Source organism: Aptenodytes patagonicus, chromosome 1, assembly GCF_965638725.1.
Source record: "Aptenodytes patagonicus chromosome 1, bAptPat1.pri.cur, whole genome shotgun sequence".
NCBI classification, from domain to species: Eukaryota; Metazoa; Chordata; class Aves; order Sphenisciformes; family Spheniscidae; genus Aptenodytes; species Aptenodytes patagonicus.
In genome coordinates this window covers 45261550-45284858 of record NC_134949.1, presented here as the reverse complement: position 1 = coordinate 45284858, position 23309 = coordinate 45261550, and the positions used below count along the sequence as shown (strand labels likewise).

The 23309-nt window shown below is 38.9% G+C and overlaps 1 protein-coding gene across 2 annotated transcripts in view; it reads right to left on the bottom strand.

Annotated features, from left to right (window-relative positions):
- The window catches only part of ACSS3 (acyl-CoA synthetase short chain family member 3), an 87499-nt gene that overhangs the window by 50552 nt on the left and 13638 nt on the right, over nt 1-23309 (bottom strand). The window contains exons 3-7 of one of the 2 annotated variants that reach the window (XM_076333686.1): nt 18642-18830; nt 14300-14434; nt 13878-14018; nt 13242-13322; nt 13062-13157 (exon numbers count right to left, since the gene is read on the bottom strand). In XM_076333686.1, coding sequence (XP_076189801.1) covers nt 13062-13157; nt 13242-13322; nt 13878-14018; nt 14300-14434; nt 18642-18830 — 642 coding nt within the window. Of the gene's footprint in view, nt 1-13061; nt 13158-13241; nt 13323-13877; nt 14019-14299; nt 14435-18641; nt 18836-23309 lie in introns of both variants that reach the window. The other variant, XM_076333695.1, reaches the window with a different exon arrangement.

Here is a 23309-nt window from a genome sequence, read left to right as displayed (position 1 = left end):
CGAACACAGCTTTGTCAATGCTTTACACAAGAAGCCACAAACACAGAGAAAGTTTCACTACTGAAATGTTACCATCTTTACAGCAGTCTACCAGTCGCAAGACAAATTCATACCTTCACCATCCTTGTGTAAATGCAAATTTGGAATAGACAGATTAATAGGTCCAGTGGAAAAAAAACAGCATATGAAACTCTAATTAATACTTTTTATTTTACCAAGATGCAAAAGGAACGCAGGTATTTGAATACCTTGAAGAATTTACTAAATCCACTATTTTTATTCTGATAATGAGGCACTAGTAACACAGTAAATGTCTTTATAAAAACACACACTAATCAAGTTAGTTGCCCTGTCCCAACAAATAAAGCAGCATGCTGGCTGTGATGCAAGCTCATAGGAATTCATCCCTTTCCCTCTTTCCCACCTGCCCTCCCCACTGCAGTCTTCCCCACGCTTGCTCTGCATCCAGCTGTGCCTGAACACTGGCAAGAGCACTGATGAACCATTTGGCAGATTTAAAGAACACAGGACGCCTGAGGTCGGATACGTACCATTGGCTTTGCAGCCCTACGACAAGATACTGCTGGTGAGAGGAGTGCTGCAGCAGAGGATCACCGTAAAAGGAAAAAAAACCAAGACAAAACAGAATGCACAATTGGAAAGCCTTTTTTTTTAAAGGATGGAGAGGCGGTGAGAAGCAAATGGAGAGAAAATAAACAAAAGAAACACTCCCCAGCCAAAGTAGCAGGGAATAGTATCACCAATGCCAAAACCTCTCTTTTTGCTAATAGCCTATCCTAAATTACCAAAAAGAAATGCAAAAGAATGCTATTTGCTTGCCCAAAAAGTGAGTTATGTCCTTTTTTCTGTCATATAATGCACAGTTCCCAAAGAAAAACCTTTCACCAGACTGCCTTTAAGCATCCTCCTTGCATACTTCTTCATCGCAACTTTCATGTATTCATCCAAGTGTTCAACAATATTTGTTCATGAACCTATTTGTTCAAGTTCATGTCATCTCTCTATAATGTTCACTACACCTGCAGATCTGCAAACATCTGGTTAGGAGTTCAAGCCCACATCACTAACACTTAAACAAATGGCCTTAGACTGAAAAATTCTGTATTTCCATAAACTTCTCATTAATTAATTACGTAACTGAACTACCACCATTTGTAATCATCTTGGACAGCAACAAACCTAACTGTGGAGCAATCTGAAATTGGTTAGTCTGCCAGTAATAATATAGGCTGTTATTTTTAACCAAATGGAAATGTCCAGAGCCTAAAAAAGGGCTGTGTCTGGCCCTGAGCACACCCACTCCCACCTAGGGGCTCGGCTGCTGATGCTCAAGGCCAGGTTTGCCACGGTGCAGCTGTGTAACCTTGGATCAGACCACTGGGAAAACAGCAGAGTTGTGAGAAGAGCCGAAAGGAGCCTCCCCTTGCTCAGGAGGTGATTTACGCTCAGGCCCTCACCCTTGGTCCCTGCCCGAGCTACATCGCAGCCATGCCTGTGCCTCACACCTCCAGCAAGCCTGAGCCTGAGCCTGAGCCCGAGCCTTAGAGCATCTTCAACACAAGCAGCTAAACCTTCAAGAGTGTGTGGGTAGGCATGCAGGGCTCTGACAGGTTGATATTTATATGTCACAGGTAAGCTACAACAGCTTTGGTTTGGAGAAGTACCATTCTCAGATCTAGGAGAAGAACAAATAGAACACAAACAGTGTAAGGAAAGGAATAGAAAGTTCCCTTGACAGTTGATAGGAAATAATACCCGAAGAATAAGGTGACACTTAAAATATTCATTTAGGAAAATATTCATTTAGGAAAAAAACAATCTGGCCCAGCTGTAAAATGTTCTTACTGATTCTGCAGAAAAACTTCCCCGGTGCCTTGGCAGCTGTTCACAGTTTAACAAATGCATAAACAAAAACTGACGTAAGCAAAACAAATCTGAGACAGCGCAAATTAATTTCAGAGCCCAAAAAACTAAAATTTGCCAAAGAGGGTTCTCATTTATTATACAAAATTCTGAAGAAGTACTGCAAGATGCCATGAGAGGCTTATTACCACATACAATTTTGATTTTTTAGAAGTTAGTAATATAAACAATAAAGCGCAGGGTAATTAAATTCAGAATATGCTGACAGATTGCTGAGTCAATTGGGGATTATGAGCAAATGAGATGCTTCCACTGGATTTCTGCAGGGATCAATTCAAGACCTGTTGCTATTCAGTATTTGCATCAATACTGGAGATGAAAATTTATTTTAAAAGTTACTGGCAATAATACCTGTGGCTGGCAGGAACTGAGAGCATGGTAAACAAGAACAAGGCAGTTAGAGAGTGATCTGCCTCACCTAATTTAAAAAAGAAAAGTAGAAACAGACACTTCTTCTATCAGCTAGGAGGATTCAAGTAGAAAAGACTTTCTTTTAATAACCTATCAAGAGACTCTGAGACAGAAAGACAGATAGGAATGTCTTTCTGGAAGTACCTAGATTTAGCATGTAATTTATCAGATGTCTAACAGCTTAGCAGACATCCTCAGGCAGAATGTGTTGATGGATAATACATGATTATGAAACAAGATTCATAGTCGGGCAGCAAGAATGATCAAGGGGATAGAAATGTTCTCCTATGGAGAAAGTCAGAAGCTACCGGGATGGATTACTTGAGGAAAAAGACATATAAGAGGAGCTATAATAAAATAACCAATAATGCATCAATAACAGCTCAGCAATGCCCTTTCTGTCTGACTCCTAACAACAAGGGACTATTCAATTAAAGATAAATTCAAAATTATGAGGAAGAAATTCTCTCTACTTAGCAAATATTGCCACTAAAACCAGCACACATAAAATCCTGACACATCAGGATTCAAAAGGAAATGTTCATAGAGGCATTCGTCCTTCTGCTGCTGGCCCTACTGCCAAACCTCCGCTAAGGACTTGAGATGATACATCCTATTGAATTTGCTCCCCAGATACAGTCAGTGTGGATGATGGCACAAGGATCACGAAACTGGCAAACTCCAGAGGCAGTGCCTTCATTGCAAGCTGATGATAATGGCTTACAAGAACCGTAGAAAGGCTGGATGCCCCTAAGTTGCTAACAGCTGTGCCAAATTAGAGTAATTTTAAATCTGTTGTTGTTGTTGTGTACCCTGTGGATTTGTTGCAACAACAGGGACTGGAAGGACCCCAGTGAGAATTGTGAGGAAGGCTCCACATGCACAGCAATGTCTTGCTACAGCTCTGTGTGGGACAATAGCTCCTTCTCTGTCCTAGACCACTCAAATGAAGTCCTTAATGCATGGCTCCTTGGCAAGTGTGGCCATTCTCTTCCCTACCCTAGTTCCAGTTCAAAGTCCCAAGCACTGGAACCACAATGCTGCCTTTTTCCTGACATCACAGGATCCCAGGTAGTAGCTAGACTTTCTCTTCATGCTGCCCTGTTGCTTACAGCTTGCGTTTCCATTAGCAAGAGCAACCCAGAGTGGGCTGTGAGACTTCAAGTAGCTTATTTATAGCTGAAGTTTGTCATGCCTTGGAGAAAAACAATCTAGGACAGATTATTAAAAAAAACACCAAACCTTGCTGTATTCAAAGGAATTCATTACTGTTTTCACATTCCTGAAAATGGTGTTACAGCAAGTAAAAATTGAAAGCACGTTGTTTCCACAGCAATTGTTAAAATGACAAGTTGTCACCTACTAAGCAATTTAAAAATAAACAAATCACTTTAAGAAGTGAGGGTATGAAGTCAGCACAGTTTATATTCAATAGTGGTTGTCCCTAGGCAAAGGGGATGAGGTGTTCTTTCCCTGTACCTAAACAGCATACTGATACTCCCTAACCCAAAACTCATCATTAGGCAAACATTTAGGAAAAACTTCGACTACAAATTTATGAATATTCACTGTTAAGACAGTCTTCTAAGCAGAGGAAAAATTATACACTGTTCCTCTTTGTAAACATTATTTTTCTCCCTGTGTGTACAGAAGCCTTCCTTTTCTCCCCATTTTTAATCCTCAAAAAGACAACACTGATGTCATGAACAGTCTGCAGACTCGATTGGTGGCATCTCAGAGAAAGAAAAATGGGAAATGTACTATTACTGTTTAATAATGTTCTCAGCAAGAGCAAAAATCACAAAGCAGACATGTAGGTCAACCAGATATTAACTGATTTTTCTTTAATACTTCCTGTTAAAGAAATAGGATTTTTACTCTTTTTAGTTTCCAAACCCAACACATTTTAAATTCAGAGGTGCCTTTATAATGACAGTAACCATGTTGATCCCCACGCAGTCACACAGAGATAAAACTTCACTGTAAGACGACTATGTAACAAAGACTGCTGAAGGAACTCATCATTTTCCTCGTTGTTCCTTCTTGTCTTACTCTACACCTGCTAGAATGAAAACCTCTTCATTGCAGTATTTATTTTAGTGATTCTCTTCTGCCAAATTCATGCAACAATTTTAATGTGACCCAGAGTATCGGTGGTCAAAAATAGCTACTATAAAACTATCAAAGTCTTTTCCTTATCTCCAAGAAACTGCCATTTTTCTCACACTGCTTTCCTCTTCTTCTTAACTAGTGTGGTGGTGACGAGTTAATCCCTTTGGAATGAAGAATCTAATTAACATCTACTAGGTGTTTAAATATTAATTAGACTATAGCAATTTAATACTCAAGCTAATATGATATTTGATTCTATAAATGCGCATTTCTGCTACCGGGTGAAGTTTTTGCTCCTTGTTATTCAGAATATCAGAGAAGTCAACCACAGTGGTCCCCAGCCTTAAAATTCTATGAATTTAGTGGGAAATCACTGGGGTTTTTCCAGACAAACTAGAAAATGGAACTTGTTTGTAACAGAATTGAACTTGAAAAGGAATAAAAATTATTTCTTTCTATTTGTTTTTACTATTTCATTCCTATTTATCTCGTGAAAGTCATTTATAACTGGAGTTCCGTGTTTAATTATCTGTAGAGATCCTGAAGCCATTGAAGCCCCCAACATTGCATAGCAGAACTATATTGAGCATCTGGAGATGAAATAAACGTGGAGATGGGGTTTGAAAAGTATCCAACATTAGGTAAACTGTGCAAGTTATAAAATCAGCCTAGAAAAGAGCTCAATTTCTTTCTTCTCCGAATTTCAGCTGAACTCACATATCTAGTGTCGATACACTCCAAATAGGTATGTTATGTGTTCACTGCCTCCAAAATTTGATTAAAAAGCAAAGGAACTTAAAAGAAGACCTTATTATTCATAAAGTAGGACTCTAAAATACAAAAAAAAAATAAAAATCAAAGCAATACTTTTTGACTAGTGGATAGAACAGTTGAATAAATCAACTGAAAACTGTGGATGATTAAATACACTTACAAATATAAGAAACAGTCATGCACATGAGGGGGAAAAAAGAGATTCCTATCTATCTATATAGGTATACTTACATAGCATGTAGGCTTACCTTTATGAACACCCATCTGCATATGGGAACGCACATGTATGACACACACTGACACTGCAAGGACAAGCTCTTAGCAGCATAGGCTGAGATTTCTCACACTCCTACACATACAAATAAGAATTCGGTCTACAAAGTCTTTAGTCAAAACAGTTGACAGTTTACTATTTCATGTACTGCAAAACTAGTAGTGATCCTAACTAGAGGACTATTATATACTGCAGAGTTAGTGATCCACATAACAATTGACCTGAGAAGGCGCAGCCCTGTGCTGTGCTTGTCCATCTCTTAACTTTGCCCAGATCTATTCTGTGTCAGTACATCCAAGCGAAGTAAGAAAGCAAAGATTTCTAGCTTGTGTGGAGACCATATACCAGAAAGTTAACCTCACATATTGATCCATGCTATCTAACACAAAAAATGTCATCAATTACAAGATCAGCAAAGAACAGATATTCTTTTCCTAAAGTATATTTCTGCTTCATAAATCTTGAACATACTTATTAACTCTGATTACCTATACAACTAATTTAAGTTGCTGGGAAAGTAGATTCAAGACTGAAGGACAGCATGTTAGTACTTAATTAAATATAGCTTACAGTGATGTCCGCACATCCTTTTAAGCCTTCATTTCCAGACAACAGAACAAGGTCAAAATAAGTAAAAGGTTTTTTTGCTTAAGGATACTGAATTTCCAAAGATTTCACAGGGTCTTTACATACTATAAAGATGTAACAGCAAAGATTGTTACCACCTGATAGGAGAGGGACAAATGGAGCCTTGTGGGATTTAAATGCAGCACAGACTGTTCTTCCTTGCCCCTTCACCTCAGGAAAAGGCAGGTGAAAAATGCACACTGAATACCTCAGTATTCAAAGCCATGCATACTTCATTTAATTTTTCAGAGCCAAAGCTTGTTCACAGTGGTCTCTTCTGCCACCACAATAATGCAGAAAAGAGTGTCCAGACTGTTTCTCTTCTTCACAGGAAAAATGATCTTTTTATACGCAATAGAAAGAACATTGCAGTGATCTCTTTCTTTCATAAGTAGTTAACTGAGAGCCTACATGACTTAACTCAAGATACTAAAATCAATCCCCAAATTATTTAGTGAACCTTCAGGAGTTCTCACAGGTGTATCCATGCTTGCCCTACATAAACGAACAACACACAGGAAGAATCTGACAAGCATGACCTCTGGGATGAGCAAAAGGTATAGGACAGCTGTACAGTACGAATCCACCTCTGCATCTGCAGTTATTTGCAAGTTCAAGTACACAAGTATATGGTGTTAGTTCTTCTGGACATTTTTATCCATCTATACAAATGTATGTATTTGAACATATGAACTGCGGTAAATTTACTGTACTCTCTTTTCCACATAAAGATATATTTAGTTACTAAGGAATCCTTCCTGCAAAAGAGTCTACCTCATGAGTTTAACATATTCTCTCACTTACCTGTTCCTCTTGAATTCTGCCTATTTTTCTTTTCCTAGGATTTTGCCCTACTGCTTTTAAACAAACATCTTCCTCCTTTTTTTAAAAACTACTTGATTACTTTTAATTTGCAATGTCCTAGAAATAACCTTGCTTCCTAATGTCCTTCAGAACTTGTATGTGCACGAGGAACCAAGCGTCACTCCTGCAATTGGCAGGCTGACACTTCTGTCCTGGTTTCAGCAGGGATAGAGTTAATTTCCTTCCTAGTAGCTGGTACAGTGCTGTGGTTTGGATTTAGGGTGAGAACAATGTTGATAACGCACCGATGTTTTAGTTGTTGCTAGGTAGTGTTTACACTAGCCAAGGACTTTTCAGCTTCCCATGCTCTACCGACTGAGAAGGCTGGGGGTGCACAAGAAGCTGGGAGGGGGCACAGCCAGGACAGCTGACCCAAACTGGCCAAAGGGACATTCCATACCATGTGACGTCATGCTCAGTATATAAAGCTGGGGGAAGAAGAAGGAAGGGGGGGACGTTTGGAGTGATGGCGTTTGTCTTCCCAAGTAACCGTTACACGTGATGGAGCCCTGCTTTCCTGGAGATGGCTGAACACCTGCCTGCCGATGGGAAGTAGTGAATGAATTCCTTGTTTTGCTTTGCTTGTGTGCACGGCTTTTGCTTTACCTATTAAACTGTCTTTATCGCAACCCACGAGTTTTTCTCACTTTTACCCTTCTGATTCTCTCCCCCATCCCACCGGGGGGGAGTGAGCGAGCGGCTGCGTGGTGCTCAGTTGCCGACCGAGATTAAACCACGACAACTTCTCATTGGCTCAAAAGCTTTCAGAAGTTCCACAGCGAGATGGTTTGTAAATTCACAGAAGCAAGTGGATTCCACCAGATTAGCGTATCAGAGACTCTTCAAAAAAGAGCTAAGCATAAGCAATACTCAAACAAATGGCTGATTTTCACTGCCATAGTTGCACTGTAGATATTCTCTGCATCATGTATTTCAATAATGCATTCATTGCAAGCTTTCATGCTGAACAGCGAAAGTAAACAAGTCAGTAAACTTTATCTGGACAGAAGATACACTGAGATTCAAATTAAGAAGAACCATTTGTTTAAGTTTTCTCCAGCTGCTGCAATCATTGGCAGGGAGCATTAATGCATGTGAGCTTCTCTGTCTTAGCCATTTAGGGAAAAAAAAACCCTTGTGCTTGTTGTTATCACTTTGTGTACTTTAATATTTAATAAAAAATACTTGTTTGACAAACCCACTTTTCTGAGAGATTATTGAAAAATCAATCCAATGCCTAGAAGCTAAAAAACAGTTATCTGCCTCAGATCCTACAGATCACAAAATGATGTAGAAGAAAAACATCCTGACAAAAGCTCATTTTCTATTTCATAGAACAACTTAACACACTACCCACAGTCTTTTCATGAACAGAAGAAAAAGTTAACACTTTTAAAAGTTAACCACAAAGTTAAAAGTTAACCACAAAGAAAAGAACACATTTCAAAACACGTTTTTAAGACCTCAAGATTTGCTTTGCTTTTAAACATTGCATTTTGTTTCTTACTTTACATTTTTCTGTTACAAAAATGATAAACAACAGGGTTTTGTACAAAGCAACATACACAGGTGTCACCTAGGCACAACCTGCTGTTCTATGAGAGATTATCAATCTTCTTCCTACTACATGCACTGGTAAAAATAAACTTAGTACCATGTGAAATAATAACATCAAACATGAATGTGAGCACATATGGCGTCACAGACTTTGTTTACATAGCAAGTAGTGAGGTGAATTAGAGCAGATTAGTAGATCAAACCATTTAATGCCAATGCTTTTTACCTCTTCCATTAGATGTTATTAGAGGTTTATTTCACACTAGACTTAGCCTTGTTCACTGGACAAAAAATGCAGCTCAAAGTTTTCTGACGGAAAGCTATCCTACAGCTCTTTGCTCCCTTGACTGAAGGGACTTCTCTTCTAAAAGTGTCATGCTGTCCCTTTCATCTGTTTCATGCAGATGACAGTAGCATGTCAGTTCACCTGTAGACTCTACTATAAAATTTCTCTTAAGTCCTATATTCCATATTTCTGGTCACAGAACTAAAACATATGACAGTGCCTTCTTGCCAAGAAGGGACAGGATCATTCACGATGTCCTCAATGCCAATGAGCATCATGAGAGATGCTGCATACCCCTGCGCTCCACACCATAAAGTACACTCTGACAATGGTGCAGCACAGGCCTAATTTAATTGTGCTTTTACTGAATGCATAATGGAACCCCAATCTACATTTAGTCATCTGAAAGACAATGGGCTATGTGGGACAGACACTGTGCAAAAGTTTCCAGTACCTTCCAAACTTAGGCTATCACTCTTAGTCTGAACCATCTGTGAGGACATCTTTGAGATCTTCCTTCAGACTGAAACACTGAGCACAGCTTCTGCAGTACGTGTATGCTCAGTTCTCTGCTCTCTTTGTCCTAGGTGGGGCATCCAGCAATGCACTTGTGTCAGGACTTTGTCTGCTCCTTCACTGAAGACAGTCACCAATCCACTGAGCATTCACGAGTGCATGGAGTGGGTTGGGAGGAATACCACCAGACATCAATGTCTTTCAATCTGGCAAATGTTATGCAATGATTAAAAAGGAACTGATTCCCAGTACTTGCCTCTGTCCTCAGTTTTCCCCTCCTCCACACCTCTGTGCTTCACACACTCCCTTGCTGCATTCAATCCATTTGTTTTGGGTAAACCTGGCTAACCCAACTATGCCTTACCCCAGCCCACAGTGCCCTTCCCTTTATGACCTTTCCCGAGCGTGACTTGGGGCAGAGGAAGAGATCATACATTGCCAACAACCACTACCTTAACCACTGCATTTCAAAGAAATGGAATCATCCTGAATGGTATTTGTTGTACAAGCAGCTGATTGCAGGGCAGGGACAGGATCTGACATGTGGCCAGAAGTACCAGCAGCACTACCACCACAAGGCCGGTCCTTTATACACTGCATTTGAGGAGAGGAAGAGACAGTGTGGCTGGATTTTTGTGCAGGAGCCTAAGAGGGCTATGTTATCAAGGCACGCCATGTCCACAGCTTATGCAGTTGCCAGGACTGTGCCTGGCACACACGCAGAGCTGGGACAGGGCAAGTGGTCTCTGACAGAGCTTGTTGCTTCACAGAACTTCTCTCACAGCTCACGGCCCCTGGGGAATCATCTCTCAAGGTGCAGCAGCTCTCACAGTCAACCCAGAGACCTACACCACCTTTCCATAGCTCTGCGACCAGTGCCCTAATTCTACCAGAAACCTCCTAAACACAGTCCCACGCTCAATACACGTACAGGAAAGGGGAAGACACACTTACTCAGGTGGGCATCTGGACCACCGGTTTTGCAGTTCCCATTGCCTGCAGTGGCAGAGAATGGGCCAAGGGGATGTTCCTGCATGTTGTCTTGCGGGGGTCCTCTGGAGGTTGCAGACGTGTAGACATGTGCAGCACCATTGCCATGCTTTTCCCTGGACTTTTTTCCCAGACTGTTGGTCCTGGGACCAAGGGCATGGATGTCCTCATGAGCAGTGGGCTTGGCGGAGTGCTCTCCCCTCCCCTGATGATCTGTTCAAGATCTCTGTGGTAGGGGCACACGCACCATGCCACCTCTGAAGCATGGTTGTCCCACCTCTTCAAGAAGATGGTTTTCATCTGCTTGAAATGAATGCAGCACCACTTGTCAGTCCTCTCCCACTTGGCACTAGGCTTGACATTAGCAACAGGGCAGTGCATATGCTGGAGAAACTTTTAGGCCTTTCAGAGCACATGCTGTCAAGCTCCATGTTGCCCCTAGCTCAATATTCTGGGAGGCCAAAGCCACAGTTGTCACTATTGCGAAATGTAGCAGTAGGAAAGGAGGAATAATTTTAATCATGTTACAAGAAAGATGTTGTTGATAAACGAGGAACAGCAAAAGAAATAGGGCTGGTGAAGAAGATAGAAGCCAAAGCTTGGAAGAAATAAAGGAGCAGCTGAAAGTCAGAACAAGCAGACATCTGGCAGGCATTAGAAAATATGAAGCCACATATAGCATTTGGCCCTTTTGCATAGCATGAGAAGTACTTCAGAATAAGGTGGGAGCTCTTGCCAAAGCTTTGTGTTGGCACATGTACTTTTCATTTGCTCTGGAGAACTTCACAGCAGTGCAGTCCCGCTCATTGGATCCTACCCTTTTATCCCAAGTGGCAAAGCTTCTGTCTTAGCTTTCTCTGTAAAGATGTCATTCATATGTCTAAAACCCACTCTGTGAACCAAATCAATAAGCAAGGACAATCAGAGGACTTATTTCAGAACTGCACTACTGCTGTGATATGAAATATCATGTAGACACACCCATAATGACCATTGCTTTTCTGGACTGGAGGATCCTTGACCTGCTTCAAGAGGCATCTTCTGCTTGTGAGAATCTTGCTTATAAGTTTATAGAGTGAACTTTGAGCAGTAAAGTATACTTCTAACTTCCAAAACAGGATGCAGGAAGCACTAGTCAGTTCTGTAGTGTTTGATGCAGCAGCATCCAAACAATTTTAGAGGCAGCCTCACCTTACTACAACTGTTCATGCTTCTTCAGTATCCCCAGGATTCAGAAACATATTTACTCAAAATTCAGGCACAATCCCAATACCAGCTACCCAGCAACAGCAGCGTATAAGTTCGTAACAGTGAAGCACATCTCAACCAATACCAACTTAACTGGTTGTGCAAACACCAAAGGATTGTTCTGATAATGCTTGTTCCTGAAAACAATAACAATCCGTTTCTGTTCTAGTATGGTCATCTTCACTTGTATGGTGTATTAGCAGGAAGATGGAGAAAGTTGAATCATAATACACATTTCCTTATGCAGAACTTCCACACTTATGATGCTCTGCAAACCAGTATGTTTCCACCATGTCATGCTGACTCCACAAGCACTGGGTACAGATGGTGCTCTAACAACTGCTATATTCACAATGTCATCCAAGCTTGCTTCATATGCTTTTTCAAGCCCTCAGTATCAGTACATTCACTATACTTTTGCAGTTCTTGTATGCTCTGCCATGAGTTATCATTAGATTTTCTTTAATGATTCACACGTTTCAAATTACCACTACAAATCAACAGAGGTGATCAGCATGCCACAATGGCAGAGCTAAAACAACTTCTGCCTCTAGGACTGTTGAAAAAGACAGAACAATTACTAGGTGGGCTTCACTCTGCATAGTGTTGGAGAAGCTGGGATCTATCCAGAATTCTTAATATCAGGTGAATGCAGGCAACCAAGTCTCAGCACGCTTAAGAGCTAACAATGTCAATGCTTTTACATAAAATGTCTTTCACTATCACTAATGGATACTGGATTCATGCCCTGAAGAATAAAGAAGATGGTTCAAGCAACACTGTATCTTCTTGCCTGGTGAATAGAGAACAATAACTTCTGAAAAAATAACAATGTAAGGCAGTGTGATTGCTTTTTTGAGCACCAAAGTTAGGATGCAGCAGGCCACTCTAATTAGACTAGTCTCTTCTCCACCCCACTGAGTTTCATCCCCCAAGGAGAAGAACCAAGCCCTGAATGTCATCTGAGTCTTGACTTCAGCTGCCTTGAGTGGTAGGGGGAGGAAAGAAGAGACAAGTCTCCTTAAGAGTTCTGCCTCCAGCCACAGAGCTCCCAATTGCCTCCAACTCAGATCCAGTAAGAATTTGTCATCTCCAGACATGCAAAACACAACATCCTCTCCTAGGTCCATAATAAAGGTAGTCCAATGTCCTGTGGCTGAAGCCTCAGCCACACAGGTACACTCCACAATCTGCCATTTCTAGGTCTGCTGTTTTGGAGTTCCTTGCCCCACTGACCATCACCAGTCACACAGATGAAGTAGACAAGTTTGAAGAATAGTGAAGTAAATTTTTCTTATGAATTACTGTAATAGCCAGAAGAGTATAAACACTGAAGATATACACACAATTTAAATATATATGGCATGAAGAATGGACAGGCATAAACAGGATCATCAGGATCATCAATGGGAGGAGATGCTGCCTTTTCAAAGGCTGGCTTTTTAGAATGGATCATACCTCATACAAAATTGTAGTATTCCCATGAAGGAGAGGTCCATAGCAAATGTAGGAATGACCAACAACCCAGCCTAAATCAGAAGCTGCCCACCACACCTAAAACGAAATAAAAACATAAATATAGTGAGGAGTTTTTAAGAGGGGTTCAAAAAAATTTACATGACATTTAAACAGAATTACCTCACCAGGTTTGAGTCCATACACAGCTGACATTGTCCAGTTCAGCATAACTGCATAGCCACCTGTTGGTCTGACAACACCCTAAATGAGAAAATTTGAACATTTAAGATCATTTGAAGGATGTAATGATATTCCTGTCTCCAATGAAATTTTGGGGTCTTTGGCAGTAATAGACCTAAAGTTGTTTAATTCCAATACTCCTCACTTAAGAAAAGGATTCGTTCTGACAAGTACATGCTTGTGCTAGCATTCCCACTGAAGCAGTAATTTTGGAAAACAAACAAACAAACATACAATAAAAGAAACAAAAAACCCCAACCCAAGCCGTAGATAACAATAGTTTTCAGACGATAACTAACAAAGACTAGAATGTAGACAAAATGTACAAACATTTTGAAGTAAATGCAGTTTATCTTTATAATACTACTATTTAAATAAACAAACGTGATTTATTCCTAGACACTGACTTTAAAGTAGTGAAACGTGAATAAATGAGATTAAACCATTTCTAGCAATGTTTATCATTTATAGCACTGAGCACTGGCAAACGTTTTCAACCTTTTTAATTAAATATTTTCTCAAGTGGAACTGCAAATAAGTTGGTCACAGACACTTAGACTACAGATAGTCCTTTACCTTGGGCAAGCCTGTTGTTCCAGATGTATACAGAATATAAAGTGGATGGTCTGAGGGAACGGAGACACATTTATAACACTGTGCTTTTGCAAGCTCTTCTTCCCAGTCAAGATCGCGACCTGGGACAAGAGGAACATGGCCCTGCCCATTGAAAAACAGAAAAGTGTTGAAAGAAAAACAGATGGAATAAACAGAAGTGGGTCAAAAAACATGTATTATTCAATTTTCTGTACAGCAATCTCTGCTGCATTAGCTCTATTTACTATTTAAATCTTATGAATATAAAGTTCCCCTATAAAATTCAAGAACAATCTACAAACAGATACACCAAAAATTTTAAAATTTCTTCTAAAAGAGAAAAGGCACGTGCATTACATACACATCTGAAAGTCAACATAAAAGCACAACAACTGTACACCCACCAAATTAGGTCGCTTGTAAATGAGAACTTTATCAGGCTTGCTCTGTACCCTTGCCAGTGGTCCTTCTAGGAGGGATATGTATTCCACTTTCCTTTTCGGTTCTACTCCAAAACTTGCTGTTACAATAAGTTTGGGCTAAAATAAAGAAGTTAAATTGTTAATATATACATTTGCAATATATTTTATATCTGTAACCTAATAACATGTTTTCCAGGAAATTCTTTGATTAATGACACTCAATGTATAAAATCTGTCTTCACATAATTAGAAACAGGGGTTTAGATCAGTTTTCTAAGGAAACCAAGCTTGTGCGATCATGCTGTCCATGCATCTGTTTTTTGTTCAGGAGCACACTAGCAACTTCTGACACTTTTCACCATTTTCAACCAAATTTCAGTAAGAAATCAACAGAATTAAGTTCTTGTAAGTTGCACAAAAATTAATGAACAGAGATAAAAACCCATCTCCATCTTAGCGCCTCCATTAAGGAAAAGTGGTACAGTGATGTCAGCAATTATCTGTCCTGTTCAGCCTGCTTTCTACTTATCTGCCTGCACGCAATGGCATATTTCAAAACTAGCTATAGCACTTTGCTGGCTCTTTTCCAGCCTGCAATTAAATGGCACGGGAGGGAAAATAGGGGAAAGAAGAAGGCAAACAAGAGATGACAGGAAACTAGAAATACAGGAAGAGAATAAGCTAAAGTCATAAGGCACATGAGGGAAGTAAAGCTAGAGTCTTTCAAGTGATGGTTGCAGGATTCAGGATGCAAAACCACTAAAAATCAGATTTCCATAGTTCTGGGGTTTTTTTACAATAATTTCTATTTCCAAATGTGGATTTAGCATCTTTGTCATTAAATTAACCTCAGGTTTTACGTAAGATTTCCTAAGTCAAGAAATCTGCATACAAACTATTTTGACTCACGTTGCAAGATCAGTATTTTTATTTCTTGTATTTCAGGAAATAAAAGGTAGCACCAAAGAAACTGTGTTAGAACACATTTTAATTGGAGAAGAATGAGTCTTCAATGTCCTTGCTTTTGGAGTTTTAGAAGTGTATTTATCTTATGCCCCTCAGTTTGATCAAACTAGTTTACTAATTGTATGCATTAGCAGAAATCTCATTACATAGGCACAAACCACAATGCCACAGTTAGGGCTGCATTAAACTCAGCACAGAAAGCACAGATTAAATTGTTTTCTTGTGCAATAATAACATGTTTCCTGTCCAAATCTGCCATTCAGGGAAGCTCGCTAATTAGTTTGTATTCAAAATAAAGATTTCAGATGAGTTTTAAAATTTCAGCATTTGTCATCTTTCTCTTTTGGGATGCACCGATTTTAATAAAAGATGACACAATACAATGCAGTTAAACTGAAAATTCATCTGGAGGCTACCCTGAAATTAGACCGTAATTAAAGTAAGATATTAACACAGTTCTATTCGATTGTTAAGATGAAAGACTGTTGTCAACGCCGGGTTTACAGTCATTTGTAAATAGTGCCACCTCTGCTCATCAACTACTTTGTATGCAGTAAGGAAGTCTAAAAATAACCAATACTAAATTGGCTAAGGTGATGTATTTTCCAGGTGAGGGTTACTATTTGGAAGCATCATGGATCACTCTGTGCAAATCAAAGCTCCATTACTGGCTTTAACTGCTGTTTTCTAGTGTTTTACCTCTCTGTCTACTGATATTATTTTCCCTGCATCTCTGCTCCCATATTGCTTTTATACACCCATTTCCCACCTCTTCTGTGGCTCTATGTAGTCCTGCACAATAAGATTAGATAGAAATATAACTAGTTTGAAGTAAAACCACAAAAATCCAAAGGTTTGCTGGTGAAGGAATGCCAGCAATACTGAGCTGTAGAAAAAAAACAATATGAAGAAGTAGAAATGAGATAAAGCAAGGCCCGATTGTACCAGACCAATAATTTTATTCTGTTGTAAAGACACCTCCTACAAATTCTTCTATAGTCTCTAACAGCATACAAGGCAAAGTTTAGAAAAAGCAATAAATAAATTTTATTGGGCCAACTAATAAAGCTGCAGAAAGCGCAAACCAAAAACCGACACCTTTGGGGCACAAAATGTCAGGAGTGTCATTAAGAGGTTTACAGAGAGATCCAGCACTCAGGCCCTCACTGTTCAACACACAAAGCTCTTTTCTCTTTGTGCCACAGCCACACAACTGATTACAAGCCTATGCTCAAACTTACTGCACTTCTGTTGTGCATCCCTCCTCCTTCAAAAAAGCGACACGCATTTTAAAGAAATCCAGTGTTTATGCAGTCATTATATAGCTCTGCTGCACCTGCTGGTACTGCTCTGGCTTTGTGGTTAGATGATCCATGTCAGATTGCCATGCACATTTAGTTCTGCCAGATATTATATAGTGCTCTAAAGACAGAGATCTGAATCATATCATACAAGTAGTTAAAAATAAAAGGCAAGATACTGCCTTCTAATCTACAATACAAATTCCCAAAATAAACAGTGCTTCAAGAGAAGACAAGACAGGACTGCAACTATTATAAGGCAATTGTGCATCTTATGTATCAGCAGCTGAGCTTGCTGCCTAATCACTCAAAACGTTGGATCATCTTATGATGAGAAGTGGGGGTAACCATTCATATATTCATATAGCCATACCTGTGTGCAGGAACTATGTCTTATTCAGAATAAATTATTACAAATATTAGCTCATTTTTTCAAGGAAACTTTATTAAAATCTCCAAACGTCTCAACTGTAAATAAGGGAGGAATACAGTATTTCTGGAATGGAAGATAGTAACAGATATTTTTGAGTAACTTGGGTCTCTCGTACATCTTGTATTTCAAAGAATTGTTGTTCACTTGCAAATCATAACACTGCTTTCGCGAAGCACTTTCAAAAATCGTGTCTGAAAAACTCCATTACTTGCATTTTATTTTGCAGGGTTTGGACTTAAAATCTAAAAAGCCCCCTGGAATTGTTATATTATTATTGTGATTCAAAAAACATGAGAAAATTTGGTTGTTGAAGGCATAGCAACTACCCTATCAAATAGGCATATAACCATATTGTTCTTAAGTATTCTCGGTTTTCCTAGTTTACTAAGATAAAGGGCTTAAACAGATGTCATGTTAATTTCTTAAAATATAGTTAATGTCCTTCAAAAGTATCCATTGTTTCGATATTGCAAACTATATATTCCCAGATTCAGGTGAAAAGAAAGATGACAAGAAATGCCTGTTCTCGCGGTCTGTATTACTTCTTCACAATTCACCGCAGAGCACCTGTAACTGCCAATACCTGACAAGAGTAAAAATTATCAGCTGCAGGACTTTGCAGCATTCCCAGACCTATTTAAAATTCAAGATAAATTAAGGTAAGCTGGTGAAGTATATGTACCTTTTCATAGTCACTAGAAAGTGCTTGGTATTTCTTTCAGTTAGATCTTCCAATAAAATGTGAAGTTTGACCTTTCTTCCACAAGAGCATCTCACAGCCAGCTTTCCATCCCACATCTTTAACTCTTTCTAATGCATCTTACCAGCATTAGGTCCTGCACTGCAGCATCCAAACCAATTCACATAAAAGCCTAATAGAAAGTTTAGGGCTTTTTGAGACTGCTTCAATTAACTTTTGATTTCAGCAGAATACCATCCATCACAGCTACTCATACACATATCTTAAAGATAATCTCAGTAGCGTGCAATTCACTTATCAAGAAAGCTTTGCAGTATTGCAAAATTGGAGCGTGTTTGGAAATTTAGATTGAGGATGTGCTTCTCCTCTTTACTTACACTTTCATTACACATCAGATGGACCAAAAACCATCCAAAATATTTAGATGTGCCTTTTAAAGAAAAAAGAAAAAGGCAATGTAAATTAGGATTTAGCCATGGTCTGCAGCTAGTAATTCTATAGCTAACCTGGCAAAAGACTTGCTGTGTCTTTTTTTACATCAAGTAAACCAATGAAGTCATTTAGGGTTGGCAGCATTTTCCTCATACACTTGAGGAAAATGCTGGGTGAAAAGCCCATTTTAAGGTGATGCTTTGTAGACAAAGATTGACAAATGGGAGAAGAAAGTATGCTCTAAGCAGCAGCGTGTTAAACTCATGCTTTTTTAAAAGAGGTCAAAATTTGTATCTCAATGTCTGCTATAAAAGTATCACTCTCAGCACAGATGTAGTACTTTGTTCACATTTCAATGTTAGGTATTATAAACAAATTGAGACTGCGTGCCACACAAGGAGAAATGTTATCCTCTCTGGAAAAAAAGGTTTTTGACATTGATTTATATGAATAACTAATGCAATGGTGTTTGTTGTTCCAAATACGTATTACCTTTGCATGATCAATGCGAACAGAAAGCTCTTTAGATGCAAATCCACCAAAAATCAGGCTATGAATGGCTCCTATTCTTGCACAAGCCAGCATACAGTACACTGTCTGTGGAATCATGGGCATGTAGATGACCACACGATCTCCTTTCTTCACACCATGTCTGACCATGACATCAGCTAACTTGGAGACCTGTACTGACAAAACATTCACAACATATTAAAAGTTTTTCCAGATCTGCTGTTGTCCCATAAAAAACAACTTTCACACAATCAACAAACACAGGACATTAAGGAGACAAGCCAGTATGATACAGAAAGTAGATGAACGATACAATCCAGATTCAATAAATTTAGGACAATTTCCTTTTTGCAAAAAACACTGTAATACATCTCTCTGGTTTTTTTTGTAAAATGAGAATGGACTGAAGCTAATTATTTTACACATTAGAGAAAAAAATCAATAGCAATGTTTTGCAAACTTTTAAATGACACTCTAACCATTCTTTCTTTTATCCAGATAACTGCTTATATTTCTCAATTTTACCTTTTAAGAATGGATGTAAAGAGGGCATTTCATAACACAAATTCTGTCCTAAATAGCTAAGTTTGAAACACAAATGAATATGTAGTAATATTTTCTCTGCTACAGTGTTGTAAACTTCTCAGAACCCGAGACAAGAAATCTTATCCCCTGAGTCAAATGTAAATACAAATTCAGAGAAATACATTTAGACTTAAGAAATCATTTTTCCTCTCACTTTCAGATTTTCATTTTTGGTATGCAGAAGCCTGAAGACAGACTGTGCATGGCAGCAAAGGACTGGAACTCAAGAAATGTGACAGATCAGCAGCAATGTCAACCATCTGTATCACCATGAGAAAATATTTATTACCTTGACAGTATATAGTATTCTGTCACAAAACCAGTATTGAATATTTCATTAGTACACCAGGACGGACAATTTGCCACATAGTAAGTTCTGTTAGAGTGAGCATGGGAGCCTGTGACAAGCACTCTGTACTTGTCCCAACCTGCTTGTTGCAGCATGGAAATGTGGCATCTTCTGAAGGAAAAGCAAATTACTAATTCCCCAAGAGCAATGGAATGAACTCAGCTGTCAGAGGTTTCTCGAATTCCAGAGGCTGACAGTTGTGTAACACTCACTATCTAAACCTGTTCACTGCCTTTAAATTTTTCAATTAGACATCAGTGTGTAGAGGTGTATAAGTAATAGAGGTAAAACTGCATGTGACTGTGCACAAAACATAGGCTAATAGGTTAACAGGAAAAACTGCAGACTAAGAAGAAACAAAGTAGACTAATAAGCTAATAGGAAACAGGATGGAAGTAGAACCATCCCAGGAAGTTGTAAACTGGAATACTCCGTAAGCGTGGTTACACGCCAGCCAGACGTAACAAGAATAGTTTTGCGTGCAATAGTTTTACATTAGTGATCAGACCAAAATGTTAAATTCTCTAGGAATTTCTTGGGATATCTGAAGACATATAAATCTAAGTTCAGAACAAACGAGTTGCTCTGTCTTACAGGGGAACTCTTCTTATCTACAGCAGTAAAACTCTTCTTTAAGAGGTTGCCATTCACTAGAAAATACTACAATAAACATAAAAAGTTCAAACATTCTAATTTCTTTCACTATCAGTGTAACATGAATCTACTTATATATGAATTCCTGATATCTTACCTATACTGCATTATTCCTTATTTATTCATTGTATCACATAGATAAGATTTCAAGCAAAATTTAGTCTCGTTAAAGACTCTTTTCTCCAGGTACTATCAGACTGGAGAGAAAGGAAAGGGGAGGCAAACTCCTGAGAGCAGCAGGGGGATGTTGCCTGTAGAATAGAAAATACCCAAGCTTCTGAAGCAGTAGGAGATGTTTTCAGTGACCCAGCAAATAATGCAAGCAATGGGAGCAGCATAGGCCAATAATACACATTGTGCAAGCAGGACAGGGGGGTAAGACCCTCTTTTTCAAGGCTGAGCTACTCAGGAGGGTAGATTTTCTTTGAAATGTTTTACTTTCATTTATATTATTCATCAAATTTGAGTTTTCTCTGTTTAAAGAGTTACCTTATTCCAGTTTAATATTTCAAATTCTAGTACCACTGTTATTTTCCAAGATTTGTAGGCATTAGGCTCTTTCTTTTATGGTCATAGTCAAGAAAACTTGGGGCAATTACATCCAATCCTAGAAGCCTATCTGATACATGTACTGAAGAGGATAATATAGCATTACTGACTGCTTCTCTCTTCAGTGGGAACACATGTTCAGACTTTCAGCAACCTGAGACAGTAACACCCAGAAGCCCCAGGTGCATCTGACCTGTGTTTGCATTAAATACACAGCTCATCCACAATCAAACTATGCATATTTCTACACCTCTGCCTGAGGATTTAAGAAAATGGAAACGTAGAAGCCCCAAGCATGCATGCTTACATCAGAAGATAACAGCGTAGCTTCCATTTATATGGAATTGCATAAATCCCTGCTGTTATTTTCAGCCGCAAGAGAGAATATGTTTATAAGGCAAAGCCATCACCATACCAAGCTGAAAACTCACACAAACTAAGGTATGTATATGATTTATTTGTAACAGACCTCTTATATTAAATGCTACTGATCATCAAAAGAAAATATCTTTAATTCTAGGCCTACTAATACCTATCAATACTCTATGAAACTGACATACACTATCAAAACCCAACAAAAATCAACAAGGCCTGGACATGTACACAACTAGAATTTATTGCCATACCACCAGCATTTACAGTCATTTCTAGACAGGATTGGTGAAAGTAATTGTAAGTAAGGATAACAACTCTACTTCCAAAGGTAAATTCCTTTTCTACCTACTGTGAAAACATTAAAATCTGCAAACTCATTGTAACACAGAGCTAATATCACCTTATCTCAAAGAACTGAGAAAACTAATCCTTATCTTTGCTGCTTGCGAGACTCTCAAGCAGAGTGTTAACAAAAAGGCCAGAGGCAATGCAAACAATATTTAATGAGTAATTTTATATTCAGTGTAAGTGTGGATAGTAGGCAATAAGTAGTTAAACACAATGGACGAGTATTATTATTCATTATTATTATTTTATAATTATTAATGATGATGAAAAAGGCAATGTTTGCCTGCTAAAGGAAAAAGGCATCATTTAAAGATCATAATTAGTAATTTTGTAATAGAAGACCCCCAGTGCCTGTATACAAGCTATAGAAGTTTGGTACCTGGCTGTAGGAGGGAGACAGTGAAGAGATCTGCATGTGCTTAAGTCATTTTTATTGAAACCTATCATGGGTAAATTGTACTTAAAGCAGAATATATGTAGCATGCTGCAGACAGGAACCACGTCTTCCATGCAAACCCAGTAATCACTTGCCTCCCCACCCTAGAGAGTTTAATGTCACCGAAGACAATAATCTAATACAATACATGGGTATCTATGATTTTCCTTGTGCCTTTTCCCTCATCCTTATGACAGCTAGGGAGCATTTGGACTACATAATATATAATAAAGCACTTTATCTGCACCTATTTGGAAGACTAGGGAACATCATAAAGCAGGTTTACATTGCCCTTAAGATTGATGTGGAAACCCCGAAACATCCACACAATCACTCTCTAAAAAGGTGGGGGGGAAGAGTGAGTAGTGACATTTCATTGAACTGTTAAAAGCCATGAAACCTTCCACTTTGTTACAGTGTGTTGTCATTTATGGTTTACATTAAGACAGCGTACTTAATCACTCAAGATTTTACAGTTGCTATTTTCCTACCAGCATGCTATTTCTCCGCTTTTCTTCAAGCTTAAGATTGCTCTATCACTTTATTATATTTCACACTTCAGTAATAAAATCACTTGAGACCAAGTGATACAATAAGAAACTCAAGTAGGCTTTCAGCTTTGAAGATCTGGGCTTAAATTACACTTCTATCAAATGCAAGCCCCCAGTGAGCACGGCTTTATTTTTACCCAGCCATCAAACAAATACTACATCTGTATTAGCAGCTCAGGTTTGGAGAAGTACTGCAGTTCTGAAGTAAATCACCTGGCTGTCCCTAGTAGTTACAAAAAGCAGTTTTGGTCCATGCCAAAAGAATTATTCTGAGAAGATACTACAACAGAAATTCCTCTCCAAAAGCTCAAAAGAGGAATTTCAAACCTTCCTGGGTTGAACAACAACTGGGTCTCACCAGTGTTGAGTCTTTCAATGCAAGCTAAACACAAAAGGATTCTTCAAATACCGAGAGCTCCTGAAACATCCTGAAGTGCATCTCATGGTGTAAAAAGAGCCATGTCACATATGCATTCCTCTAAAGCAAAGGCAGCAAGTTGCCTTATGCTCTTCAGCTTCTCCACTGTGTCATTTTTCTAAGACTACTAAAGAAAGTACTCCTTGCTTCTTTCCCCCACCCCTTGATCAGCCTTTTCACTCTTCTATTACTCTTCTTAATTATTGTTTCCTCCTTTTCCTACTGCTGCAAAAGCTTCTCCAGCAGATGCACCACCCTGCTAATGTCAAGCCTGCTGCCAAGTGGGAGAGGACTGACAAGTGGTGCTGCATTCGTTTCAAATAGATGAAGACCATGTTCTTGATGAGGTAGCAAAACCATGCTTCACAGGTGGCACAGTGCATGT